This window comes from Dendropsophus ebraccatus, chromosome 7 (genome assembly GCF_027789765.1).
Source record: "Dendropsophus ebraccatus isolate aDenEbr1 chromosome 7, aDenEbr1.pat, whole genome shotgun sequence".
NCBI lineage: Eukaryota > Metazoa > Chordata > Amphibia > Anura > Hylidae > Dendropsophus > Dendropsophus ebraccatus.
The window spans coordinates 4420528-4446924 of NC_091460.1; the positions used below are offsets into that span (position 1 = coordinate 4420528).

Below are 26397 nucleotides of genomic sequence, written 5' to 3' on the forward strand. Positions count from 1 at the left end.
ATAACACTATAATATCCTCTGCCCGGTATATACCTGTATATAATATCCTCTGCCCAGTATATCCCTGTATATAATATCCTCTGCCCGGTATATCCCTGTATATAACACTATAATATCCTCTGCCCGGTATATCCCTGTATATAATATCCTCTACCCGGTATATCCCTGTATATAACACTATAATATCCTCTGCCCGGTATATCCCTGTATATAATATCCTCTGCCCGGTATATCCCTGTATATAATATCCTCTGCCTGGTATATCCCTGTATATAATATCCTCTGCCCGGTATATCCCTGTATATAATATCCTCTGCCTGGTATATCCCTGTATATAATGTCCTCTGCCCGGTATATCCCTGTATATAATATTATCTGCCCGGTATATCCCTGTATAAAATATCCTCTGCCCGGTATATCCCTGTATATAATATCCTCTGCCTGGTATATCCCTGTATATAATATCCTGCACCCGGTATATCCCTGTATATAACACTATAATATCCTCTGCCCGGTATATCCCTATATATAATATCCTCTGCCCGCTATATCCCTGTATATAATATCCAGCACCTGGTATATCCCTGTATATAATATCCTCTGCCCGGTATATCCCTGTATATAATATCCTCTGCCTGGTATATCCCTGTATATAACACTATAATATCCTGCACCCGGTATATCCCTGTATATAACACTATAATATCCTGCACCCGCTATATCCCTGTATATAATATCCAGCACCTGGTATATCCCTGTATATAATATCCTCTGCTCGGTATATCCCTGTATATAATATCCTCTGCCTGGTATATCCCTGTATATAACACTATAATATCCTGCACCCGGTATATCCCTGTATATAATATCCTGCACCCGGTATATCCCTGTATATAATATCCTGCACCCGGTATATCCCTGTAAATAACACTATAATATCCTCTGCATGGTATATCCCTGTATATAATATCCTCTGCTCGGTATATCCCTGTATATAATATCCTCTGCTCGGTATATCCCTGTATATAATATCCTCTGCTCGGTATATCCCTGTATATAACACTATAATATCCTCTGCCCGGTATATCCCTGTATATAATATCCTCTGCCCAGTATATCCCTGTATATAATATCCTCTGCCCGGTATATCCCTGTATATAATATCCTCTGCCCGGTATATCCCTGTATATAATATCCTCTGCCCGGTATATCACTGTATATAATATCCTCTGCCCAGTATATCCCTGTATATAACACTATAATATCCTCTGCCCGGTATATCCCTGTATATAATATCCTCTACCCGGTATATCCCTGTATATAACACTATAATATCCTCTGCCCGGTATATCCCTGTATATAATATCCTCTACCCGGTATATCCCTGTATATAACACTATAATATCCTCTGCCCGGTATATCCCTGTATATAATATCCTCTGCCTGGTATATCCCTGTATATAATATCCTCTGCCCCCAGTATATGCCTGTATATAATATCCTCTGCCCGGTATATCCCTGTATATAACACTATAATATCCTCTGCCCGGTATATCCCTGTATATAATATCCTCTGCCCGGTATATCCCTGTATATAATATCCTCTGCCCGGTATATCCCTGTATATAATATCCTCTGCCCGGTATATCCCTGTATATAATATCCTCTGCCCGGTATATCCCTGTATATAACATCCTCTACCCGGTATATCCCTGTATATAACACTATAATATCCTCTGCCCAGTATATCCCTGTATATAATATCCTCTGCCCGGTATATCCCTGTATATAACACTATGATATCCTCTGCCCGGTATATCCCTGTATATAACATCCTCTACCCGGTGTATCCCAGTATATAATATCCTGCCCTTTTATATCCCTGTATATAACATCCTCTGCCCGGTATATCCCTGTATATAATATCCTCTGCCCGGTATATCCCTGTATATAATATCCTCTGCCCGGTATATCCCTGTATATAATATCCTCTGCCCAGTATATCCCTGTATATAATATCCTCTGCCCGGTATATCCCTGTATATAACACTATAATATCCTCTGCCCGGTATATACCTGTATATAATATCCTCTGCCCGGTATATATAATATCCTCTGCCCGGTATATCCCTGTATATAACACTATAATATCCTCTGCCCAGTATATCCCTGTATATAATGTCCTCTGCCCGGTATATCCCTGTATATAACACTATGATATCCTCTGCCCAGTATATCCCTGTATATAATGTCCTCTGCCCGGTATATCCCTGTATATAATATCCTCTGCCCGATATATCCCTGTATATAATATCCTCTGCTCGGTATATCCCTGTATATAACATCCTCTACCCGGTATATCCCTATATATAATATCCTCTGCCCGGTATATCCCTGTATATAATATCCTCTGCCCGGTATATCCCTGTATATAACACTATAATATCCTCTACCCGGTATATCCCTGTATATAATATCCTCTGCCCGGTATATCCCTGTATATAACACTATAATATCCTCTGCCCAGTATATCCCTGTATATAACACTATAATATCCTCTGCCCGGTATATCCCTGTATATAATATCCTCTGCCCAGTATATCCCTGTATATAATATCCTCTGCCCAGTATATCCCTGTATATAACACTATAATATCCTCTGCCCAGTATATCCCTGTATATAATGTCCTCTGCCCGGTATATCCCTGTATATAATATCCTCTGCCCGATATATCCCTGTATATAATATCCTCTGCTCGGTATATCCCTGTATATAACATCCTCTACCCGGTATATCCCTATATATAATATCCTCTGCCCGGTATATCCCTGTATATAACACTATAATATCCTCTGCCCGGTATATCTCTGTATATAATATCCTCTGCCTGGTATATCCCTGTATATAACACTATAATATCCTCTGCCCAGTATATCCCTGTATATAATGTCCTCTGCCCGGTATATCCCTGTATATAATATCCTCTGCCCGATATATCCCTGTATATAATATCCTCTGCTCGGTATATCCCTGTATATAACACTATAATATCCTCTGCCCGGTATATCCCTGTATATAATATCCTCTACCCGGTATATCCCTGTATATAACACTATAATATCCTCTGCCCGGTATATCACTGTATATAATATCCTCTGCCCAGTATATCCCTGTATATAACACTATAATATCCTCTGCCTGGTATATCCCTGTATATAATATCCTCTGCCCGGTATATCCCTGTATATAACACTATAATATCCTCTGCCCGGTATATCCCTGTATATAACACTATAATATCCTCTGCCCAGTATATCCCTGTATATAATACTATATCCTCCTGTTCAGTATATTTCTGTGTGCAATATCCAGTTGTAACAGGGATTGTCCTGGTACCATGGGCTGCAGGGTCTGAGGGGTTGGGCTGCAGGGTCTGAGGGGTTGGGGTGCAGGACATGGTTTTGGGGTAACATGTAGGTGTTGGGGTGACAGATGTTAGTTTGCAGGGAATCGGGCTATGGTGATGGCGCAGGACAAGGGACGTCCTTGGGAACCCCCAGACTTGTGGTCCGATATGGAGGAAAAGCTGTGGATCCTACAAGACATGAACATGTTATACATCCGGCAGATCGCCCTCAGCCTGCAGGTAATCAGCCGTATACTGAGGGTCACCCCACAGTGGGAGGAGCCACTGCAAACAAGTCTGTGAGCGATGGAGATACGATCTGGAGACCCCAGATTACAAAGCTCCTCAAGAAACCCCCATAGAGATGAGAGAGAGAGAGAGGTGCCCCCATAGAGATGAGAGAGAGAGAGGTGCCCCCATAGAGATGAGAGAGAGAGAGGTGCCCCCATAGAGATGAGAGAGAGAGAGAGGTGCCCCCATAGAGATGAGAGAGAGAGAGAGGTGCCCCCATAGAGATGAGAGAGAGAGAGGTGCCCCCATAGAGAAGAGAGAGAGAGAGAGAGGTGCCCCCATAGAGATGAGAGAGGTGCCCCCATAGAGATGAGAGAGAGGTGCCCCCATAGAGATGAGAGAGAGAAAGAGAGAGGTGCCCCCATAGAGATGAGAGAGAGAGAGAGGTGCCCCCATAGAGATGAGAGAGAGAGGTGCCCCCATAGAGATGAGAGAGAGAGAGGTGCCCCCATAGAGATGAGAGAGAGAGAGGTGCCCCCATAGAGATGAGAGAGAGAGGTGCCCCCATAGAGATGAGAGAGAGAGGTGCCCCCATAGAGATGAGAGAGAGAGAGGTGCCCCCATAGAGATGAGAGAGAGAGAGAGGTGCCCCCATAGAGATGAGAGAGAGAGGTGCCCCTCTAGAGATGAGAGAGAGAGAGGTGCCCCTCTAGAGGAGAGAGAGAGAGGTGCCCCTCTAGAGATGAGAGAGAGAGGTGCCCCTCTAGAGATGAGAGAGAGAGGTGCCCCTCTAGAGATGAGAGAGAGAGGTGCCCCTCTAGAGATGAGAGAGAGAGGTGCCCCTCTAGAGATGAGAGAGAGAGGTGCCCCTCTAGAGATGAGAGAGAGAGGTGCCCCTCTAGAGATGAGAGAGAGAGGTGCCCCTCTAGAGATGAGAGAGAGAGGTGCCCCTCTAGAGATGAGAGAGAGAGGTGCCCCTCTAGAGATGAGAGAGAGAGGTGCCCCTCTAGAGATGAGAGAGAGAGGTGCCCCTCTAGAGATGAGAGAGAGAGGTGCCCCTCTAGAGATGAGAGAGAGGTGCCCCATAGAGAAGAGAGAGAGAGGTGCCCCCATAGAGAAGAGAGAGGTGCCCCCATAGAGAAGAGAGAGAGAGAGAAAGGTGCCCCCATAGAGAAGAGAGAGAGAGGTGCCCCCATAGAGAAGAGAGAGAGAGAGAGGTGCCCCCATAGAGAAGAGAGAGAGAGAGGTGCCCCCATAGAGATGAGAGTTGCCCCCATAGAGATGAGAGAGATACTCCCATAGAGATGAGAGAGAGAGAGAGGTGCCCCCATAGAGATGAGAGAGAGAGAGGTGCCCCCATAGAGATGAGAGAGAGAGAGGTGCCCCCATAGAGATGAGAGAGAGAGGTGCCCCCATAGAGATGAGAGCGAGGTGCCCCCATAGAGATGAGAGCGAGGTGCCCCCATAGAGATGAGAGCGAGGTGCCCCCATAGAGATGAGAGAGAGGTGCCCCCATAGAGATGAGAGAGAGGTGCCCCCATAGAGATGAGAGAGAGGTGCCCCCATAGAGATGAGAGAGAGGTGCCCCCATAGAGATGAGAGAGAGGTGCCCCCATAGAGATGAGAGAGAGGTGCCCCCATAGAGATGAGAGAGAGGTGCCCCCATAGAGATGAGAGAGAGAGAGAGGTGCCCCCATAGAGATGAGAGAGAGAGAGAGGTGCCCCCATAGAGATGAGAGAGAAGAGCCCCCATAGAGATGAGAGAGAAGAGCCCCCATAGAGATGAGAGAGAAGAGCCCCCATAGAGATGAGAGAGAAGAGCCCCCATAGAGATGAGAGAGAAGAGCCCCCATAGAGATGAGAGAGAGGTGCCCCCATAGAGATGAGAGAGAGGTGCCCCCATAGAGATGAGAGAGAGGTGCCCCCATAGAGATGAGAGAGAAGAGCCCCCATAGAGATGAGAGAGAAGAGCCCCCATAGAGATGAGAGAGAAGAGCCCCCATAGAGATGAGAGAGAAGAGCCCCCATAGAGATGAGAGAGAAGAGCCCCCATAGAGATGAGAGAGAAGAGCCCCCATAGAGATGAGAGAGAGGTGCCCCCATAGAGATGAGAGAGAGGTGCCCCCATAGAGATGAGAGAGAGGTGCCCCCATAGAGATGAGAGAGGTGCTCCCATAGAGATGAGAGAGAAGAGCCCCCATAGAGATGAGAGATGAGAGAGAAGAGCCCCCATAGAGATGAGAGAGGTGCTCCCATAGAGATGAGAGAGAAGAGCCCCCATAGAGATGAGAGAGAGGTGCCCCCATAGAGATGAGAGAGAGGTGCCCCCATAGAGATGAGAGAGAGGTGCCCCCATAGAGATGAGAGAGAGAGGTGCCCCCATAGAGATGAGAGAAGAGCCCCCATAGAGATGAGAGAGAAGAGCCCCCATAGAGATGAGAGAGAAGAGCCCCCATAGAGATGAGAGAGAGAGAGGTGCCCCCATAGAGATGAGAGAGAGAGAGGTGCCCCCATAGAGATGAGAGAGAAGAGCCCCCATAGAGATGAGAGAGAGGTGCCCCCATAGAGATGAGAGAGAGGTGCCCCCATAGAGATGAGAGAGAAGAGCCCCCATAGAGATGAGAGAGAGGTGCCCCCATAGAGATGAGAGAGAGGTGCCCCCATAGAGATGAGAAGATCAGAAGACTCATGAGTGTGATGGTGTGTTTGAGGGGTGTACATGGTGTATTATAAATTAAAGCATGATTTGTAGGACACACGTTTAGGAGGGTGAGGAGACAGGGGCTCTGGGGTCTCCACCCGTTTGGGGGGCATCATCCCTTCTTTACACTCTGGACACATATGGAGATGGTAATTATATTGTACATTGAGGGGTCAGTCTGGGGATCTGTGTAGACATCTGTAGGATTATGGCAGGGGCAGCTGAGCTCGCTCCCAGATGCCAGACACACAATGATTTCTGTGTCTCGCCTTGTATCTTGACATTTGGAGAGGACATTGGGGTCTCTGTTGCCCCCACGCTACTGACGTTGCATGCTTAACCCCTTCATGGCTTCTGATCGAGAGAAGAGCAGCCTGGGGGAGGATCACAATATCTCAGGGAACATATATGCGATTATTTGGGATGAAGAATGCGTGCACGTGTGTGACAGTGGTGACAATATCCTTTCAGACACAAATAACGCTACTATCGACCAAAGGAACAAGGTTATGACTGATGCTGGAGGTGTAGTACAGGAGAAGATGGAAGGACAATGTTATGACTGATGGTGGAGGTGTAGTACAGGAGAAAATGGAGAGATAAGGCTATGATTGATGAGCTGTAGTGCAGGAGAAGTTATGAAGATAAAGATATAAAGTTATAGCTGATGGTGGAGATTTGGTACATAAGAAGTCATGTAGAGAGACAAGTTTATGACTGATGGTCAAGGTGTAGTACAGGATGAGTCCTAGAGAAGATGGAGGGATAAGGTTAAAACTGATTATGGGGTTACAGGAAAAGTATTGGAGAAGACAGTCAGGTTGGGGTATATGTTGGAGACAATGGTCAGGTACAGGGTATATATTAAAGAAGATATTCAGACAGGCATATATGTTGGAGATGTTCAGGTAGGGAGTATGTATTGGAAAAGATGATCAGGTAGCAGAATATGTTGGAGAAAATTGTCAGGTAAAGTATATGTTGGAGAAGATGGTCAGGTAGGGGGTATATATTGGAGAAGATGGTCAGGTAGAGGTATATGTTGGAGAAGATGGTCAGGTAGAAGGTATATATTGGAGAAGATGGTCAGATAGAGGTGTATATATAAATATATATTGGAGAAGATGGTCAGATAGAGGTATATGTTGGAGAAGATGGTCAGGTAGAGGTATATGTTGGAGAAGATGGTAAGGTAGGGGGTATATATTGGAGAAGATGGTCAGGTAGAGGTATACTGTATGTTGAAGAAGATGGTCAGGTAGGGAATATATTTTGGAGAAGATGGTCAGATAGAGGTATATGTTGGAGAACATGGTCAGGTAGGGGGTATATATTGGAGAAGATGGTCAGATAGAGTTATATGTTGGGGAAGATGGTCAGGTAGAGATTTATATTCAAGAAGATGGTCAGGAAGGGGGTATATATTGGGGAAGATGGTCAGGTTGGGGTATATGTTTGAGAAGATGGTCAGGTAGAGGTATATGTTGGAGAACATGGTCAGTTAGGGGGTATATATTGGGGAAGATGGTCAGGTTGGGGTATATGTTTGAGAAGATGGTCAGGTAGAGGTATATGTTGGAGAACATGGTCAGTTAGGGGTATATATTGGGGAAGATCGTCAGGTTGGGGTATATGTTTGAGAAGATGGTCAGGTAGGGGGTATATATTGGAGAAGATGGTCAGGTAGAGGTATATGTTGGAGAACATGGTCAGGTAGGGGGTATATATTGGAGAAGATGGTCAGGTAGGCGGTATATATTAGAGAACATGGTCAGGAAGGGGGTATATATTGGAGATGTTCAGATAGGTGTATATATTGGAGAAGATGTTCAGGTTGGGTTATATGTTGGAGAAGATGGTCAGATGGAGGTATATGTTGGAGAAGATGGTCAGGTAGAGGTTTATATTCAAGAAGATGGTCAGGTAGGGAGTATATATTGGAGAAGATGGTCAGGTTAAAGTATATGTTGGAGAAGATGTTCAGATAGGCGTATGTATTGAAGAAGATGTTCAGGTTGGGTTATTGGTTGGGGTCTTTGGACATTAGGCATCTGTGTAGATAAGGAGCCTAGGAGGTGGGTGCATGAAGAGCTGATACAGGAGGCTTGTGGGTAGAGGTGATATATTGATTTATTCTACTTTGATATATTTGTAAAGCAAGGACGTTGCCATGCTGAGATCCCACATGTGACCGCTGCTGCTCCATGTAGATTTAGTCATGGGTAAGAGCTGAGTGGGCTGGGGGTGTATAGGGAGACCCTGACACTATCATATAGCAGACACAATACGGAGTACAATACTGGTCATTGTTGGCGGTCAGCTTTTCTTTGGTCCAGGCCTTGCTGAATGACCTCTCTTTATGGGGTTGTCCGCTCTGCTGGTGTGGCCATGCAGTGTCCATTATGTCCATACACTATGGTGTACTCCTGGGCACACTATATATGGTGTGTACTATGTATGTAGTTGTTTATGTACAGAGTGTGTATACAGTAGTGACAGGTTGGTGTGTAACTGTATCCAGTGTCCAGTAATGACACCGGGGGCGGGGAAGCAGTGTCAGCTGGTGGGGTCCTCTGCCTCTCTGTATATTTTTAGCTTGTGTAGACCAGTGCTCCCCCACTTCCTCTCGCACACTGACCTCTTAAAGCCTGTACCTCTCGCACACTGACCACTTACAGCCGGTCCCCCTCCTTCCTCTCGCACACTGACCACTTACAGCCGGTCCCCCTCCTTCCTCTCGCACACTGACCACTTACAGCCTGTCCCCCTCCTTCCTCTCGCACACTGACCTCTTACAGCCTGTCCCCCCTCCTTCCTCTCACACACTGACCTCTTACAGCCTGTCCCCCTCCTTCCTCTCGCACACTGACCACTTACAGCCTGTCCCCCCTCCTTCCTCTCACACACTGACCTCTTACAGCCTGTCCCCCCTCCTTCCTCTCGCACACTGACCACTTACAGCCTGTCCCCCTCCTTCCTCTCGCACACTGACCACTTACAGCCTGTCCCCCTCCTTCCTCTCGCACACTGACCACTTACAGCCTGTCCCCCTCCTTCCTCTCGCACACTGACCACTTACAGCCTGTCCCCCTCCTTCCTCTCGCACACTGACCACTTACAGCCTGTCCCCCTCCTTCCTCTCGCACACTGACCACTTACAGCCTGTCCCCCTCCTTCCTCTCGCACACTGACCACTTACAGCCTGTCCCCCTCCTTCCTCTCGCACACTGACCACTTACAGCCTGTCCCCCTCCTTCCTCTCACACACTGACCTCTTACAGCCTGTACCTCTCGCACACTGACCTCTTACAGCCTGTACCTCTCGCACACTGACCTCTTACAGTCGGTCCCCCTCCTTCCTCTCGCACACTGACCACTTACAGCCTGTCCCCCTCCTTCCTCTCGCACACTGACCTCTTACAGCCTGTCCCCCTCCTTCCTCTCACACACTGACCTCTTACAGCCTGTACCTCTCGCACACTGACCTCTTACAGCCTGTACCTCTCGCACACTGACCACTTACAGCCTGTCCCCCTCCTTCCTCTCGCACACTGACCACTTACAGCCTGTCCCCCTCCTTCCTCTCGCACACTGACCACTTACAGCCTGTCCCCCTCCTTCCTCTCGCACACTGACCACTTACAGCCTGTCCCCCTCCTTCCTCTCGCACACTGACCACTTACAGCCTGTCCCCCTCCTTCCTCTCGCACACTGACCACTTACAGCCTGTCCCCCTCCTTCCTCTCGCACACCGTTCCCCTCCTCATCCGTCCTCTGCAGCTGCTGGGACTTCGGCCGTCACACTCCACATGGACATACAGCAAATACCTTCCTTTACACAAACATCACACACAAACATCCATCCACCTCACACATTACACACATACACAGTCCTCACACAGTACACATGAAAACAAGGACCTTTCTTACACCACATATATGTACATAATCCTCACATACACACATATAGTACATTGTACACACACACCGACATAACACGGCCTGTACACACACATATATACACACACGCAGATATAACACAGCCTGTACACACACATATATATATATATATATATATATATATATATATATATACACACACATAAATAAAACATAGCCTATACACACACACACACACACAACACGGCCTGTACACATATGTATAGATGACCTAAACCGCCATCTGAAAACTCGGCACAGGCAGACAAGTCATGGAGAGAGAAGACCATAGGACAGTAAGTGTGGGTGAGGAGGATGTGACATGGCGTAGGCCGGAGCCCAGGCTCCAGACATTGAGGCATTTGGGGTTACTTGGAATACTTGGACGGCCGGGAGACTCATGGAGGGGATGGGATGAAGTGATAGATGAGGAGGAGCTTGAGATGCTTGGACCGTAAGGAGATGTGGATAGAAGTTATGGTAGAAGAAAGAGACACGACCCTGCCCGCCAGGTATTACATAGGGAGAGAGGAGCCTGCCCGCCAGGTATTACATAGGGAGAGAGGAGCCTGCCCGCCAGGGATTACATAGGGAGAGAGGAGCCTGCCCGCCAGGTATTACATAGGGAGAGAGGAGCCTGCCCGCCAGATATTACATAGGGAGAGAGGAGCCTGCCCGCCAGGTATTACATAGGGGGTGGGAGCCTGCCTGCCAGGTATTACATAGGGAGAGAGGAGCCTGCCCGCCAGGTATTACATAGGGAGAGAGGAGCCTGCCCGCCAGTTATTACATAGGGAGAGAGGAGCCTGCCCGCCAGGTATTACATAGGGAGAGAGGAGCCTGCCCGCCAGTTATTACATAGGGAGAGAGGAGCCTTCCCGCCAGGTATTACATAGGGAGAGAGGAGCCTGCCCGCCAGGTATTACATAGGGAGAGAGGAGCCTGCCCGCCAGGCCTTACAAAGGGAGAGAGGAGCCTGCCCGCCAGGTATTACATAGGGAGAGAGGAGCCTGCCCGCCAGGTATTACATAGGGAGAGAGGAGCCTGCCCGCCAGGGATTACATAGGGAGAGAGGCTTGGAGTTCTTGGAGTGGTTGTGTGAGGGGAGAGCACAAATGGAGTCTCGTGAAGACTGGAGGCTGTGTGAGGGACGGTAGCGGGAGATCAGGTCGGAGATATACGGAGGGGACAGGCTGGGGGCGGCCTTGTATGTCATGGGGAACTACTTAAAATAAATTCTTTGAGCAACAGGGAGTGAGTGAAAGGACTGGCAGAGGGGAGAGGTGGATTAGTCAGGCAGCAGAGGTAAGGATAGGCTGCAGGGTGTTAGATGGAGGCCAGAGAGGAGGATGGAGCAGTAGCTGGATAAGAAGGCAGGGTGGAGGGCGGTATTTTAAGGATAAGTGTGTTGGTTGTATATTTATATGGAGATGGAAAGATGGTGATAGTTGGTGCTGAGGGTGATCGCTAGATTGTCCGTCCAGCCCATAGAGGGTAGCAGTAGTCTGCTTATTGGCTGTAACGGCCAGTATCGGCCGAGTACGGGCAATAATCGTTTAGTGTAATGGAGCCTTAAGCAGTGCTTGTATATCTGAAGGTCGTCCCTGGAGCGGGGTCACTTCCTGTGCCGCTCCGCAGCACTGGACACTCGTCACCGGGGGAGATTTATAAAGACCGCCCTAGTCGTATATACGGCCGGACTTACTAAGAGGCGCACGACTCCTGGTCCGCACCTGCTGCACGGAGGGGCCACAATCAGGTGGGGATTATATTCATGATTTACATCTGTTTCCAGCCATAAATCATGATAAATCAAGGCCACGCCTCCTCCCCGCCAGGTGTATATCTCTATATGATGCCAGGTGTATATCTCTATATGATGCCAGGTGTATGTCTCTGTCTGATGCCAGGTGTATGTCTCTATATGATGCCAGGTGTATGTCTCTGATGCCAGGTGTATATCTCTATATGATGCCAGGTGTATGTCTCTGCCTGATATCAGGTGTATATCTCTATATGATGCCAGGTATATATCTCTCCCTGATGCCAGGTGTATGTCTCTGTCTGATGCCAGGTGTATACGTGGTGGGCCTCCGAGGAGTTATGTCGGAGGAACGGCCAGTCACTTGCTAGATGGTGAGGTGTGACGCCAGATATATGGTGGTTGGCCGGGATACAGCCAGACCCAGGGATGTTATGGCGTGACGTCAGTGCCGGTTGGGCACACAGGTATGGTGGCACACCTGCTTTTAGTTTAAAGGCCCAGTTGTACCTTGTTTCCCTGTGGTCAGTGACCAGCCGGGCTGCTACGGAATCCCTTGGGTTAGTGTAGTCACGGTGTTCCGGAGTAAAGTATTGACCCACCCGGACTATCGGCACTGCCACCCACAGAAAGGGGAGATGTCCCAATGATGTAGTGTACACTGTGTTGGTGCGGGGTGAAGAATCACAAAGTCTCTTTACCATAATTAATCTTGTTTTACTTGGAAAGTACTTGTGTGCAGCAGGTAATACTACAGTCATGGCCAAAAGTTTTGAGAATGACACGAATCTTCTATTTTCCCACGATCTGCTGCCCTCTGGTTTTTATGTGTGTTTGTCAGATGTTTTTATCACATACAGAAGTATAATTGCAATCATATTCTGAGTAACAGAAGCTTATACTGACAGAATGAGTTACTGCAGCAAGTCTATAATATTTGCAGTGTTGCGCCTTCTTCAGGACCTCTGCAGTTCTCCCCGGCTGCTCTCAATCAACTTCTGGACCAAATCCTGACTGATAGTCGTCCATTCTTGCACAATCAATGCTTGCATTTTGTCAGAATTTGTTGGTTTTTATTTGTCCACCCGTCTCTTGATGACTGACCACAAGTTCCCAATGGGATTAAGATCTGGGGAGTTTCCAGGCCATGGACCCAAAATCTCTGTTTTGTTCCCTGAGCCATTTAGTTATCACCTTTGCTTTATAGCAAGGCGCTCCATCATGCTGGAAAAGGCATTGTTGGTGGCCAAACTGTTCTTGGACGGTTGGGAGAAGTTGCTCCTGGAGGACTTTCTGGTCCCATTCTTTATTCATGGCCGTGTTTTTAGGCAAGACTGTGAGAGCCAATTCCCTTGGCTGAGAAGCAACCCCACACATGAATGGTTTCAGGATGCCGGTTACAGTTGGCATGAGACAAGACTGGTGGTAGCGCTCACCTCGTCTTCTCCAAATAAGCTGTTTTCCAGATGTCCCAAACAATCGGAAAGGGGATTCATCAGAGACAATGACTTTCCCACAGTCCTCAGCAGTCCACTCCCTGGACCTTTCCCCCAGTCCTCAGCAGTCCACTCCCTGGACCTTTTGCAGAATATCCGTCTGTCCCTGATGTTTTTCTGGAGAGAAGTGGCTTCTTTGCTGCCCTCCATGAGACCAGGCCTTGCTCCAAGAGTCTCTGCAGTCTCACAGTGCACAGTGCAGATGCCCTCACACCTACCTGCTGCCATTCCTGAGCGAGCTCTGCACTGCTGGTAGCCCCATCCCGCAGCTGAAACACTTTTAAGAGACTGTCCTGGCGCTTGCTGCTCTTTCTTGGGCGCCCTGGAGCCTTTTTGGCAACAATGAAACCTCTCTCCTTGAAGTTCTTGATGATGCGATAGATTGTTGACTGAGGTGCAATCTTTCTAGCTGCGATACTCTTCCCTGTTAGGCCATTTTTGTGCAGTGCAATGATGACTGCACATGTTTCTTTAGAGATAACCATGGTTAATAGAAGAGAAACAATGATGCCAAGCACCAGCCTCCTTTTAAAGTGTCCAGTGGTGTCATTCTTACTTAATCATGACAGATTGATCTCCAGCCCTGTCCTCATCAACACCCACACCTGTATTAATGGAGCAATCACTGAAACCATGTTAGCTGCTCCTTGTAAGGCTGCAATGATGCTGAAATGTGTTTTGGGGGATAAAGTTCATTTTCTAGGCAAATATTGACTTTGCAAGTAATTGCTGTTAAGCTGATCCCTCTGTATAACATTCTGGAGTATATGCAAATTGCCATTTTAGAAACTGAAGCAGTAGACTTTGTAAAAATTAATATTTGTATCATTCTCAAAACTTTTGGCCATGACTGTACTTTTCCCTTGATAGGGTATGTTTCTCTTGATAATACAGCAACCAGATCTGTGATAGGGATACAGTGAGGAGTACAGTCGTGCTGACTGAGTTGTGTGTTGAGAGACACAAGGAATCAGAGTAGGAGGATGTTGTGAGAGTTCCAACCCAAGTAGTACTGTTATAGATAATAAAGAAGATTCTTAGCGGCACTCACCATATATCCAACTAATTATTTAAAAATGCATAACAGGACACGCGAGGAACACTCCTTTACCTGCCGGTGAACGAGCGTTCCTCGTGTGTCCTGTTATGCATTTTTAAATAAAAAAGGTGGATATATGGTGAGTGCCGCTAAGAATCTTCTTTGTTTATAAGATGGACTGATATCATAAGCTGAGCACCAACTACACCGAAATGCCTGTGGAGGTGAATCAATTCCTGGTCTGCTGAGCCTCGTAGTGCCGGTGTCCTTTCCTACTAAGAGACCAAGTAGTACTGTGCTCTGCCGGGATGTTGGAGGATGAGGTAGAAGAAAACTTAGAAGAAGAGAGTACTTGTGCCCATGTTTTGACCTTTGGGTCTTTGCACCACCTAATGCCCTACCAGTGTCGGGGGACCTGTCCTAGTGGGTGACACAAGGCCCCAGACCTTGTTACCTGGAAGGAGCGGATTGCTGAGGGTTTCCTGCTGACAACCGCGCTGCGAGATAGAGTTCCTAGGCTCTTAGCAACTTTGCTCTATCCGGATCAGTTCCTAGCTTCTTTGGCTTTTGTGGAGACTGTCCTGCACTGTGACTCTCCTAGTCCACGGCATGGATAGGGGGATCTCTGACTTGTCCTCTCATGTAAGAGTTTAACACTGCATAGTGTTGTGTAGCTTAAGCTGAGGAGAAACTGTTAACTGCATCTTGTCTAGCTTCCTAATCATACCAAGATCTGCCTAGGTCTGACTTTCAAGGTAGGGGGCCTGGCAGAGGGCCAGGGCCCAAGAGGACCACTGTAGAGAGCTTTCTAGCTTGCGTCCTTCCCCTACAAACGTCCAACACGAAAGGCTCATACACTTCCTCTACCCGTGTGACTTCCTTCCTCAGCGTATCTAAGGGTGCGCTGTGAGTGGGTGAAGAGTGCAGTAGAAGAAGTAAAGTGAGATATGATAGGATAGAAGAAGAAGACATTCCCATAGGTTCACAGATCCATGTGACATAGAAATAAACAATAACCCTTTACATACTTCAGCCGTGCAGCATCTGTGTGCATACGTCTGTAACAACGACATCTAGTGGCAAAACTTTATCACTACTTTCATCACCACTGACTCACAATAAGTACAGGCTTTTACGAAGGGTGTAACCAATAGCAACACCCGTGGTGGGACACTTCATATATCTCTATATGATGCCAGGTGTATGTCTCTGTCTGATGCCAGGTGTATATCTCTTCCTGATGCCAGGTGTGTATCTCTTGCAGGACACAGACATCCAGAAGCGTATAGACCATGAGGTGCGGATACGTGAGGGAGCGGTGAAGCTGCTGGGAGCCTGTACTCAGAAAGAGCAGGCGTTGGAGGCCGCAAAAAGTCTGCTGGTGTGTAATAGCCGCATCATGACCTACATGTCCGAGCTGCAGCACCGCAAGGAGGAGCAGGTCCTACAGCACAGCGCACGCAGGTATGATGGCCGCCACGTCACATGACCTGTGTCACCCCTGTACCCCAGTATTATATAGGATATCCTGTAATGTATATACAGTGGGGGGGGGGGGATGATGTGTTTTACCCCAGTACCCCAGTATTATATCTGACATCGGCCATCCATCATCCTCTGCTCTTTATGTCTTTCAGGCCGTCAGATGGGGGATGTGTGGATGATCGGCTCCCTTGCAAAGGAAAACTCTCCATCTCAGGTAGAGGACGTGTATGTGAGGGGATGTGCGTGGGTGCTCTGTGATGAGTGGGGGGTGTCTGAGGTAATATATATGAGTGGGGGGGTCTGAGATAATATATATGAGGGGGGGGGTGTCTGAGGTAATATATATGAGTGGGGGGGTCTGAGATAATATATATGAGTGGGGGGTCTCTGAGGTAATATATATGAGTGGGGGGGTCTCTGAGGTAATATATATATATGAGTGGGGGGTGTCTAAGGATATATATATATATGAGTGGGGGTTGTCTGAGGTAATATATATATATATATATATATATATATATATATATATATATTGTGACAATCTGGGGGTTACTCACTTGCTGGGATCGCCATCTCCTGGGCCTGAGACGGTTGGCACATCACAAATTGCAGTCCAGTCAGTGCTGTACGCTTTATACTGACCTCAGTCGCTTTATTTATCCGTTCAAATAACACAAGACATAGGCAACACTGCCAATAAAATAAAACCTGGGCCGTCTAGCCACTGACAAACACATTACAGCTTCCCTAGCTGACTTTCTGAGCCTAATGCTCCACTTGACCAGGTACACTGGTCTCACCCAGACTTGTCTGCAGCTCCCACAGGCCTAGCGCTGCCTGTTCTCCCACCCTGGGAGCCATCACCTGGGAGCCCTCACCTAGGAGCCCTCACCTGGGAGCCCTCACCTGGGAGCCCTCACCTGGGGGCCCTCACCTGGGGGCCATCACCTGGGAGCCCTCACCTGGGGGCCATCACCTGGGGGCCATCACCTGGGAGCCCTCACCTGGGGCCATCACCTGGGGGCCATCACCTGGGAAGCTCTGGAGTCTCTAATAGATCCACCAGGTGGTTTCAGAGCCTCATTAGCTCTAGGACTGGAGTGGAGTATCTGGAACAGGAGCTCCACCTGATCTCCAATTCCCACTCCAGAGGCCCAGACCTGCCTCCTACAGCCCCACCATGCCACATATCCTCCCCCCCTGACAAAGGCCGTAGGACTTGTCACTTTATTAACACCCCCTCCTGGGTCAAAGGTCCTACATTGGGGTAACATGTGACACCATTCATGCCTTATCTTCTTTTCCTGGGGACACAACCCACACTTTTCATGAGATTTGTGTTTCCCCCACATTTTCCTTAACACAGGACCACCATGGTCCACTTTCTCACTTTGCCGTTCATTTCTTTCATGCCGACGTCCATTAGGGGAGACATACATTGGACGGCTGTACTGAGAACCAGTCTTATCATGCACACAGTCCTCATTCTCAGCAGGCACACAGTCCTTATTCTCAGCGGACCGACAATCCTTATTCTCAGCGGACCGACAATCCTTATTCTCAGCAGACACACAGTCCTCATTCTCAGCAGGCACACAGTCCTTATTCTCAGCAGGCACACAGTCCTCATTCTCAGCAGGCGCACAGTCCTCATTCTCAGCAGGCGCACAGTCCTTATTCTCAGCATGCACACAGTCCTTATTCTCAGCGGGCACACAGTCCTTATTCTCAGCAGGCACACAGTCCTCATTCTCAGCAGGCGCACAGTCCTCATTCTCAGCGGGCACACAGTCCTTATTCTCAGCATGCACACAGTCCTTATTCTCAGCGGGCACACAGTCCTTATTCTCAGCAGACACACAGTCCTCATTCTCAGCAGGCACACAGTCCTTATTCTGAGCAGGCACACAGTCCTTATTCTCAGCGGACCGACAATCCTTATTCTCAGCAGACACACAGTCCTCATTCTCAGCAGGCACACAGTCCTTATTCTCAGCAGGCACACAGTCCTTATTCTCAGCAGGCACACAGTCCTTATTCTCAGCAGGCACACAGTCCTTATTCTCAGCAGACACACAGTCCTCATTCTCAGCAGGCACACAGTCCTTATTCTGAGCAGGCACACAGTCCTCATTCTCAGCAGGCACACAGTCCTTATTCTGAGCAGGCACACAGTCCTCATTCTCAGCAGGCACACAGTCCTCATTCTCAGCAGGCACACAGTCCTTATTCTGAGCAGGCACACAGTCCTTATTCTGAGCAGGCACACAGTCCTTATTCTCAGCAGGCACACAGTCCTTATTCTGAGCAGGCACACAGTCCTTATTCTCAGCAGGCACACAGTCCTTATTCTGAGCAGGCACACAGTCCTTATTCTCAGCAGACACACAGTCCTTATTCTCAGCAGGCACACAGTCCTTATTCTCAGCAGGCACACAGTCCTTATTCTCAGCAGGCACACAGTCCTTATTCTCAGCAGGCACACAGTCCTTATTCTCAGCAGGCACACAGTCCTTATTCTCAGCAGACACACAGTCCTTATTCTCAGCAGGCACACAGTCCTGGGACATTACTACTATCACATAACTGCTGGGGAACATTACTACTATCCCATAACTGCGGGGACATTACTACTATCACATAACTGCGGGGACATTACTACTATCACATAACTGCGGGGACATTACTACTATCACATAACTGCGGGGGGACATTACTACTATCACATAACTGCGGGGGGACATTACTACTATCACATAACTGCGGGGACATTACTACTATCACATAACTGCGGGGACATTACTGCTATCACATAACTGCGGGGACATTACTACTATCCCATAACTGCTGGGACATTACTACTATCACATAACTGCGGGGACATTACTACTATCACATAACTGCGGGGACATTACTACTATCACATAACTGCTGGGGAACATTACTACTATCCCATAACTGCGGGGACATTACTACTATCACATAACTGCGGGGACATTACTACTATCCCATAACTGCGGGGACATTACTACTATCCCATAACTGCGGGGACATTACTACTATCACATAACTGCTGGGGAACATTACTACTATCCCATAACTGCGGGGACATTACTACTATCACATAACTGCGGGGGGACATTACTACTATCACATAACTGCGGGGACATTACTACTATCACATAACTGCGGGGGGACATTACTACTATCACATAACTGCGGGGGGGACATTACTACTATCACATAACTGCGGGGACATTACTACTATCACATAACTGCTGGGGACATTACTGCTATCACATAACTGCGGGGACATTACTACTATCACATAACTGCGGGGACATTACTACTATCACATAACTGCGGGGACATTACTACTATCACATAACTGCGGGGGGACATTACTACTATCACATAACTGCGGGGGACATTACTACTATCACATAACTGCGGGGGGGACATTACTGCTATCACATAACTGCGGGGGGACATTACTACTATCACATAACTGCGGGGACATTACTACTATCACATAACTGCGGGGACATTACTACTATCACATAACTGCGGGGGACATTACTACTATCACATAACTGCTGGGACATTACTACTATCACATAACTGCGGGGGGACATTACTACTATCACATAACTGCGGGGGGGACATTACTGCTATCACATAACTGCGGGGGGGACATTACTGCTATCACATAACTGCGGGGACATTACTACTATCACATAACTGCGGGGGGACATTACTACTATCACATAACTGCGGGGGGACATTACTACTATCACATAACTGCGGGGACATTACTACTATCACATAACTGGGGGGGGACATTACTACTATCACATAACTGCGGGGGGGACATTACTGCTATCACATAACTGCGGGGACATTACTGCTATCACATAACTGCGGGGTCATTACTACTATCACATAACTGCGGGGGGACATTACTACTATCACATAACTGCGCGGGGACATTACTACTATCACATAACTGCTGGGGGACATTACTACTATCACATAACTGCGGGGACATTACTACTATCACATAACTGCTGGGACATTACTACTATCACATAACTGCTGGGGGACATTACTGCTATCACATAACTGCAGGGACATTACTACTATCACATAACTGCGGGGACATTACTGCTATCACATAACTGCGGGGACATTACTACTATCACATAACTGCGGGGGACATTACTACTATCACATAACTGCTGGGGGGACATTACTACTATCACATAACTGCGGGGACATTACTACTATCACATAACTGCTGGGACATTACTACTATCACATAACTGCTGGGGGGACATTACTACTATCACATAACTGCGGGGACATTACTACTATCACATAACTGCTGGGGGGACATTACTACTATCACATAACTGCTGCGGGGACATTACTACTATCACATAACTGCGGGGGGACATTACTACTATCACATAACTGCTGGGGGACATTACTACTATCACATAACTGCTGGGACATTACTACTATCACATAACTGCGGGGACATTACTACTATCACATAACTGCGGGGACATTACTGCTATCACATAACTGCGGGGACATTACTACTATCACATAACTGCGGGGACATTACTACTATCACATAACTGCGGGGGGACATTACTACTATCACATAACTGCGGGGACATTACTACTATCACATAACTGCGGGGACATTACTACTATCACATAACTGCTGGGTGACATTACTACTATCACATAACTGCGGGGGACATTACTACTATCACATAACTGCTGGGACATTACTACTATCACATAACTGCGGAGACATTACTGCTATCACATAACTGCGGGGACATTACTACTATCACATAACTGCGGGGGGACATTACTACTATCACATAACTGCGGGGACATTACTACTATCACATAACTGCGGGGACATTACTACTATCACATAACTGCGGGGACATTACTACTATCACATAACTGCGGGGGGGACATTACTACTATCACATAACTGCGGGGGGACATTACTACTATCACAACTGCTGGGTGACATTACTACTATCACATAACTGCTGGGGACATTACTACTATCACATAACTGCGGGGACATTACTGCTATCACATAACTCTTGGGTGACATTACTACTATCACATAACTGCTGGGGGACATTTCTACTATCACATTGTATTTTGTATATAACACCCTCCTTGGCATCCTGACGTCATCACCTGGTCGACAAAGGGGGCGTATCCCCGAAACGGCCGTCCCAGGACGCGAACACACCTGAGCCCTTTCCCTCCCCGCAACATGTGAACTGTAATAAAGCCGCTTAGCTGAATGACAAAGGGTGAGTGCCACTACGTATTTCTTTCCTTCCACTCCAGTATACCTTGCCTCGGTACTGTGCACCCCCTTCCAGCAGCCACATTCACAATTATTGTCTGGCTTCAGAACCTATCCTTGGTTCCCATCTAGACAGTGCACATTTTGGAGCGGTGCAGGCTTCTGTATTTCACTACCCACTACTATCACATAACTGCGGGGGGACATTACTACTATCACATAACTGCGGGGGGACATTACTACTATCACATAACTGCGGGGGACATTACTACTATCACATAACTGCGGGGACATTACTACTATCACATAACTGCGGGGGGGACATTACTACTATCACATAACTGCGGGGGACATTACTACTATCACATAACTGCGGGGGACATTACTACTATCACATAACTGCGGGGACATTACTACTATCACATAACTGCGGGGGGACATTACTACTATCACATAACTGCGGGGACATTACTACTATCACATAACTGCGGGGACATTACTACTATCACATAACTGCTGGGACATTACTACTATCACATAACTGCGGGGACATTACTACTATCACATAACTGCGGGGACATTACTGCTATCACATAACTGCTGGGACATTACTACTATCACATAACTGCTGGGACATTACTACTATCACATAACTGCGGGGACATTACTACTATCACATAAATGCGGGGACATTACTACTATCACATAACTGCGGGGGGACATTACTACTATCACATAACTGCTGGGACATTACTACTATCACATAACTGCGGGGACATTACTACTATCACATAACTGCGGGGGGACATTACTACTATCACATAACTGCGGGGACATTACTGCTATCACATAACTGCGGGGACATTACTGCTATCACATAACTGCGGGGACATTACTACTATCACATAACTGCGGGGACATTACTACTATCACATAACTGCGGGGACATTACTACTATCACATAACTGCTGGGGACATTACTACTATCACATAACTGCGGGGACATTACTACTATCACATAACTGCGGGGGACATTACTGCTATCACATAACTGCGGGGGACATTACTGCTATCACATAACTGCGGGGACATTACTACTATCACATAACTGCGGGGACATTACTACTATCACATAACTGCGGGGACATTACTACTATCACATAACTGCGGGGACATTACTACTATCACATAACTGCGGGGGGACATTACTACTATCACATAACTGCGGGGGGACATTACTGCTATCACATAACTGCGGGGGACATTACTACTATCACATAACTGCGGGGACATTACTACTATCACATAACTGCGGGGGGACATTACTACTATCACATAACTGCGGGGGGACATTACTGCTATCACATAACTGCTGGGACATTACTACTATCACATAACTGCTGGGACATTACTACTATCACATAACTGCGGGGGGACATTACTGCTATCACATAACTGCGGGGGGACATTACTACTATCACATAACTGCGGGGACATTACTACTATCACATAACTGCGGGGTGACATTACTACTATCACATAACTGCGGGGACATTACTACTATCACATAACTGCGGGGACATTACTACTATCACATAACTGCGGGGACATTACTACTATCACATAACTGCGGGGACATTACTACTATCACATAACTGCGGGGACATTACTGCTATCACATAACTGCTGGGGGACATTACTGCTATCACATAACTGCTGGGACATTACTACTATCACATAACTGCTGGGGACATTACTACTATCACATAACTGCGGGGACATTACTGCTATCACATAACTGCGGGGGACATTACTACTATCACATAACTGCGGGGGGACATTACTACTATCACATAACTGCGGGGACATTACTACTATCACATAACTGCGGGGACATTACTACTATCACATAACTGCGGGGGGACATTACTACTATCACATAACTGCGGGGGGACATTACTACTATCACATAACTGCGGGGGACATTACTGCTATCACATAACTGCTGGGACATTACTACTATCACATAACTGCGGGGACATTACTACTATCACATAACTGCGGGGGACATTACTACTATCACATAACTGCGGGGGGGACATTACTACTATCACATAACTGCGGGGGACATTACTACTATCACATAACTGCTGGGACATTACTACTATCACATAACTGCGGGGACATTACTACTATCACATAACTGCTGGGGACATTACTGCTATCACATAACTGCTGGGACATTACTACTATCACATAACTGCTGGGGACATTACTACTATCACATAACTGCGGGGACATTACTGCTATCACATAACTGCGGGGACATTACTACTATCACATAACTGCGGGGGGACATTACTACTATCACATAACTGCGGGGACATTACTACTATCACATAACTGCGGGGACATTACTACTATCACATAACTGCGGGGGACATTACTACTATCACATAACTGCGGGGGGACATTACTACTATCACATAACTGCGGGGACATTACTGCTATCACATAACTGCTGGGGACATTACTACTATCACATAACTGCGGGGGACATTACTACTATCACATAACTGCGGGGACATTACTACTATCACATAACTGCGGGGGGACATTACTACTATCACATAACTGCGGGGGACATTACTACTATCACATAACTGCTGGGGACATTACTGCTATCACATAACTGCGGGGGGGCATTACTACTATCACATAACTGCTGGGACATTACTACTATCACATAACTGCGGGGACATTACTACTATCACATAACTGCGGGGACATTACTGCTATCACATAACTGCGGGGGACATTACTGCTATCACATAACTGCTGGGACATTACTACTATCACATAACTGCGGGGACATTACTACTATCACATAACTGCGGGGACATTACTACTATCACATAACTGCGGGGGACATTACTACTATCACATAACTGCTGGGTGACATTACTACTATCACATAACTGCGGGGGACATTACTACTATCACATAACTGCGGGGGACATTACTACTATCACATAACTGCTGGGGACATTACTACTATCACATAACTGCGGGGGACATTACTACTATCACATAACTGCGGGGGACATTACTACTATCACATAACTGCTGGGACATTACTACTATCACATAACTGCGGGGGACATTACTACTATCACATAACTGCGGGGGGACATTACTACTATCACATAACTGCGGGGGGACATTACTACTATCACATAACTGCGGGGACATTACTACTATCACATAACTGCGGGGGGACATTACTGCTATCACATAACTGCGGGGACATTACTACTATCACATAACTCTTGGGTGACATTACTACTATCACATAACTGCTGGGACATTTCTACTATCACATTGTATTTTGTATATAACACCCTCCTTGGCATCCTGACGTCATCACCTGGTCGACAAAGGGGGCGTATCCCCGAAACGGCCGTCCCAGGACGCGAACACACCTGAGCCCTTTCCCTCCCCGCAACATGTGAACTGTAATAAAGCCGCTTAGCTGAATGACAAAGGGTGAGTGCCACTACGTATTTCTTTCCTTCCACTCCAGTATACCTTGCCTCGGTAGTGTGCACCCCCTTCCAGCAGCCACATTCACAATTATTGTCTGGCTTCAGAACCTATCCTTGGTTCCCATCTAGACAGTGCACATTTTGGAGCGGTGCAGGCTTCTGTATTTCACTACCCACTACTATCACATAACTGCGGGGGACATTACTACTATCACATAACTGCGGGGGGACATTACTACTATCACATAACCTGCGGGGGACATTACTACTATCACATAACTGCGGGGACATTACTACTATCACATAACTGCGGGGGGGACATTACTACTATCACATAACTGCGGGGACATTACTACTATCACATAACTGCGGGGACATTACTACTATCACATAACTGCGGGGGACATTACTACTATCACATAACTGCGGGGACATTACTACTATCACATAACTGCGGGGGACATTACTGCTATCACATAACTGCGGGGACATTACTACTATCACATAACTGCGGGGGGACATTACTACTATCACATAACTGCGGGGACATTACTGCTATCACATAACTGCGGGGACATTACTACTATCACATAACTGCGGGGACATTACTACTATCACATAACTGCGGGGGGACATTACTACTATCACATAACTGCGGGGGACATTACTACTATCACATAACTGCGGGGGACATTACTACTATCACATAACTGCGGGACATTACTACTATCACATAACTGCGGGGACATTACTACTATCACATAACTGCGGGGACATTACTGCTATCACATAACTTCGGGGACATTACTGCTATCACATAACTGCTGGGACATTACTACTATCACATAACTGCTGGGACATTACTGACTATCACATAACTGCGGGGACATGACTACTATCACAATACTGCGGGGACATTACTACTATCACATAACTGCTGGGACATTACTACTATCACATAACTGCGGGACACTTACTACTATCACATAACTGCTGGGGGACATACTACTATCACATAACTCGGGGGGAACATTACTACTATCACATAACTGCGGGGACATTACTGCTATCACATAACTGCGGGGACATTACTACTATCACATAACTGCGGGGACATTACTGCTATCACATAACTGCGGGGACATTACTGCTATCACATAACTGCGGGGGACATTACTACTATCACATAACTGCGGGGGACATTACTACTATCACATAACTGCGGGGACATTACTACTATCACATAACTGCGGGGGGACATTACTACTATCACATAACTGCGGGGACATTACTACTATCACATAACTGCGGGGACATTACTACTATCACATAACTGCGGGGACATTACTGCTATCACATATCTGCGGGGACATTACTACTATCACATAACTGCGGGGACATTACTGCTATCACATAACTGCTGGGACATTACTACTATCACA

At 47.1% G+C, this 26397-nt stretch overlaps 1 protein-coding gene across 7 annotated transcripts in view; it reads left to right on the plus strand.

Annotated features, from left to right (window-relative positions):
• Positions 1-26397, plus strand: part of RTKN (rhotekin) — a 64185-nt gene that overhangs the window by 19406 nt on the left and 18382 nt on the right. For 3 of the 7 annotated variants that reach the window (XR_011363905.1, XM_069977068.1, XM_069977073.1), the window contains exons 2-4: positions 3508-3647; positions 15840-16039; positions 16213-16274. Coding sequence is in view for 6 of the 7 variants with exons in the window: in XM_069977068.1 (XP_069833169.1) it covers positions 3519-3647; positions 15840-16039; positions 16213-16274 (391 nt within the window). In the remaining variant the exon portion in view is untranslated. Of the gene's footprint in view, positions 1-3507; positions 3648-10007; positions 10575-12413; positions 12508-15839; positions 16040-16212; positions 16275-26397 lie in introns of those variants that run through there. The other 4 variants (XM_069977069.1, XM_069977074.1, XM_069977070.1 and 1 more) reach the window with 3 other exon arrangements.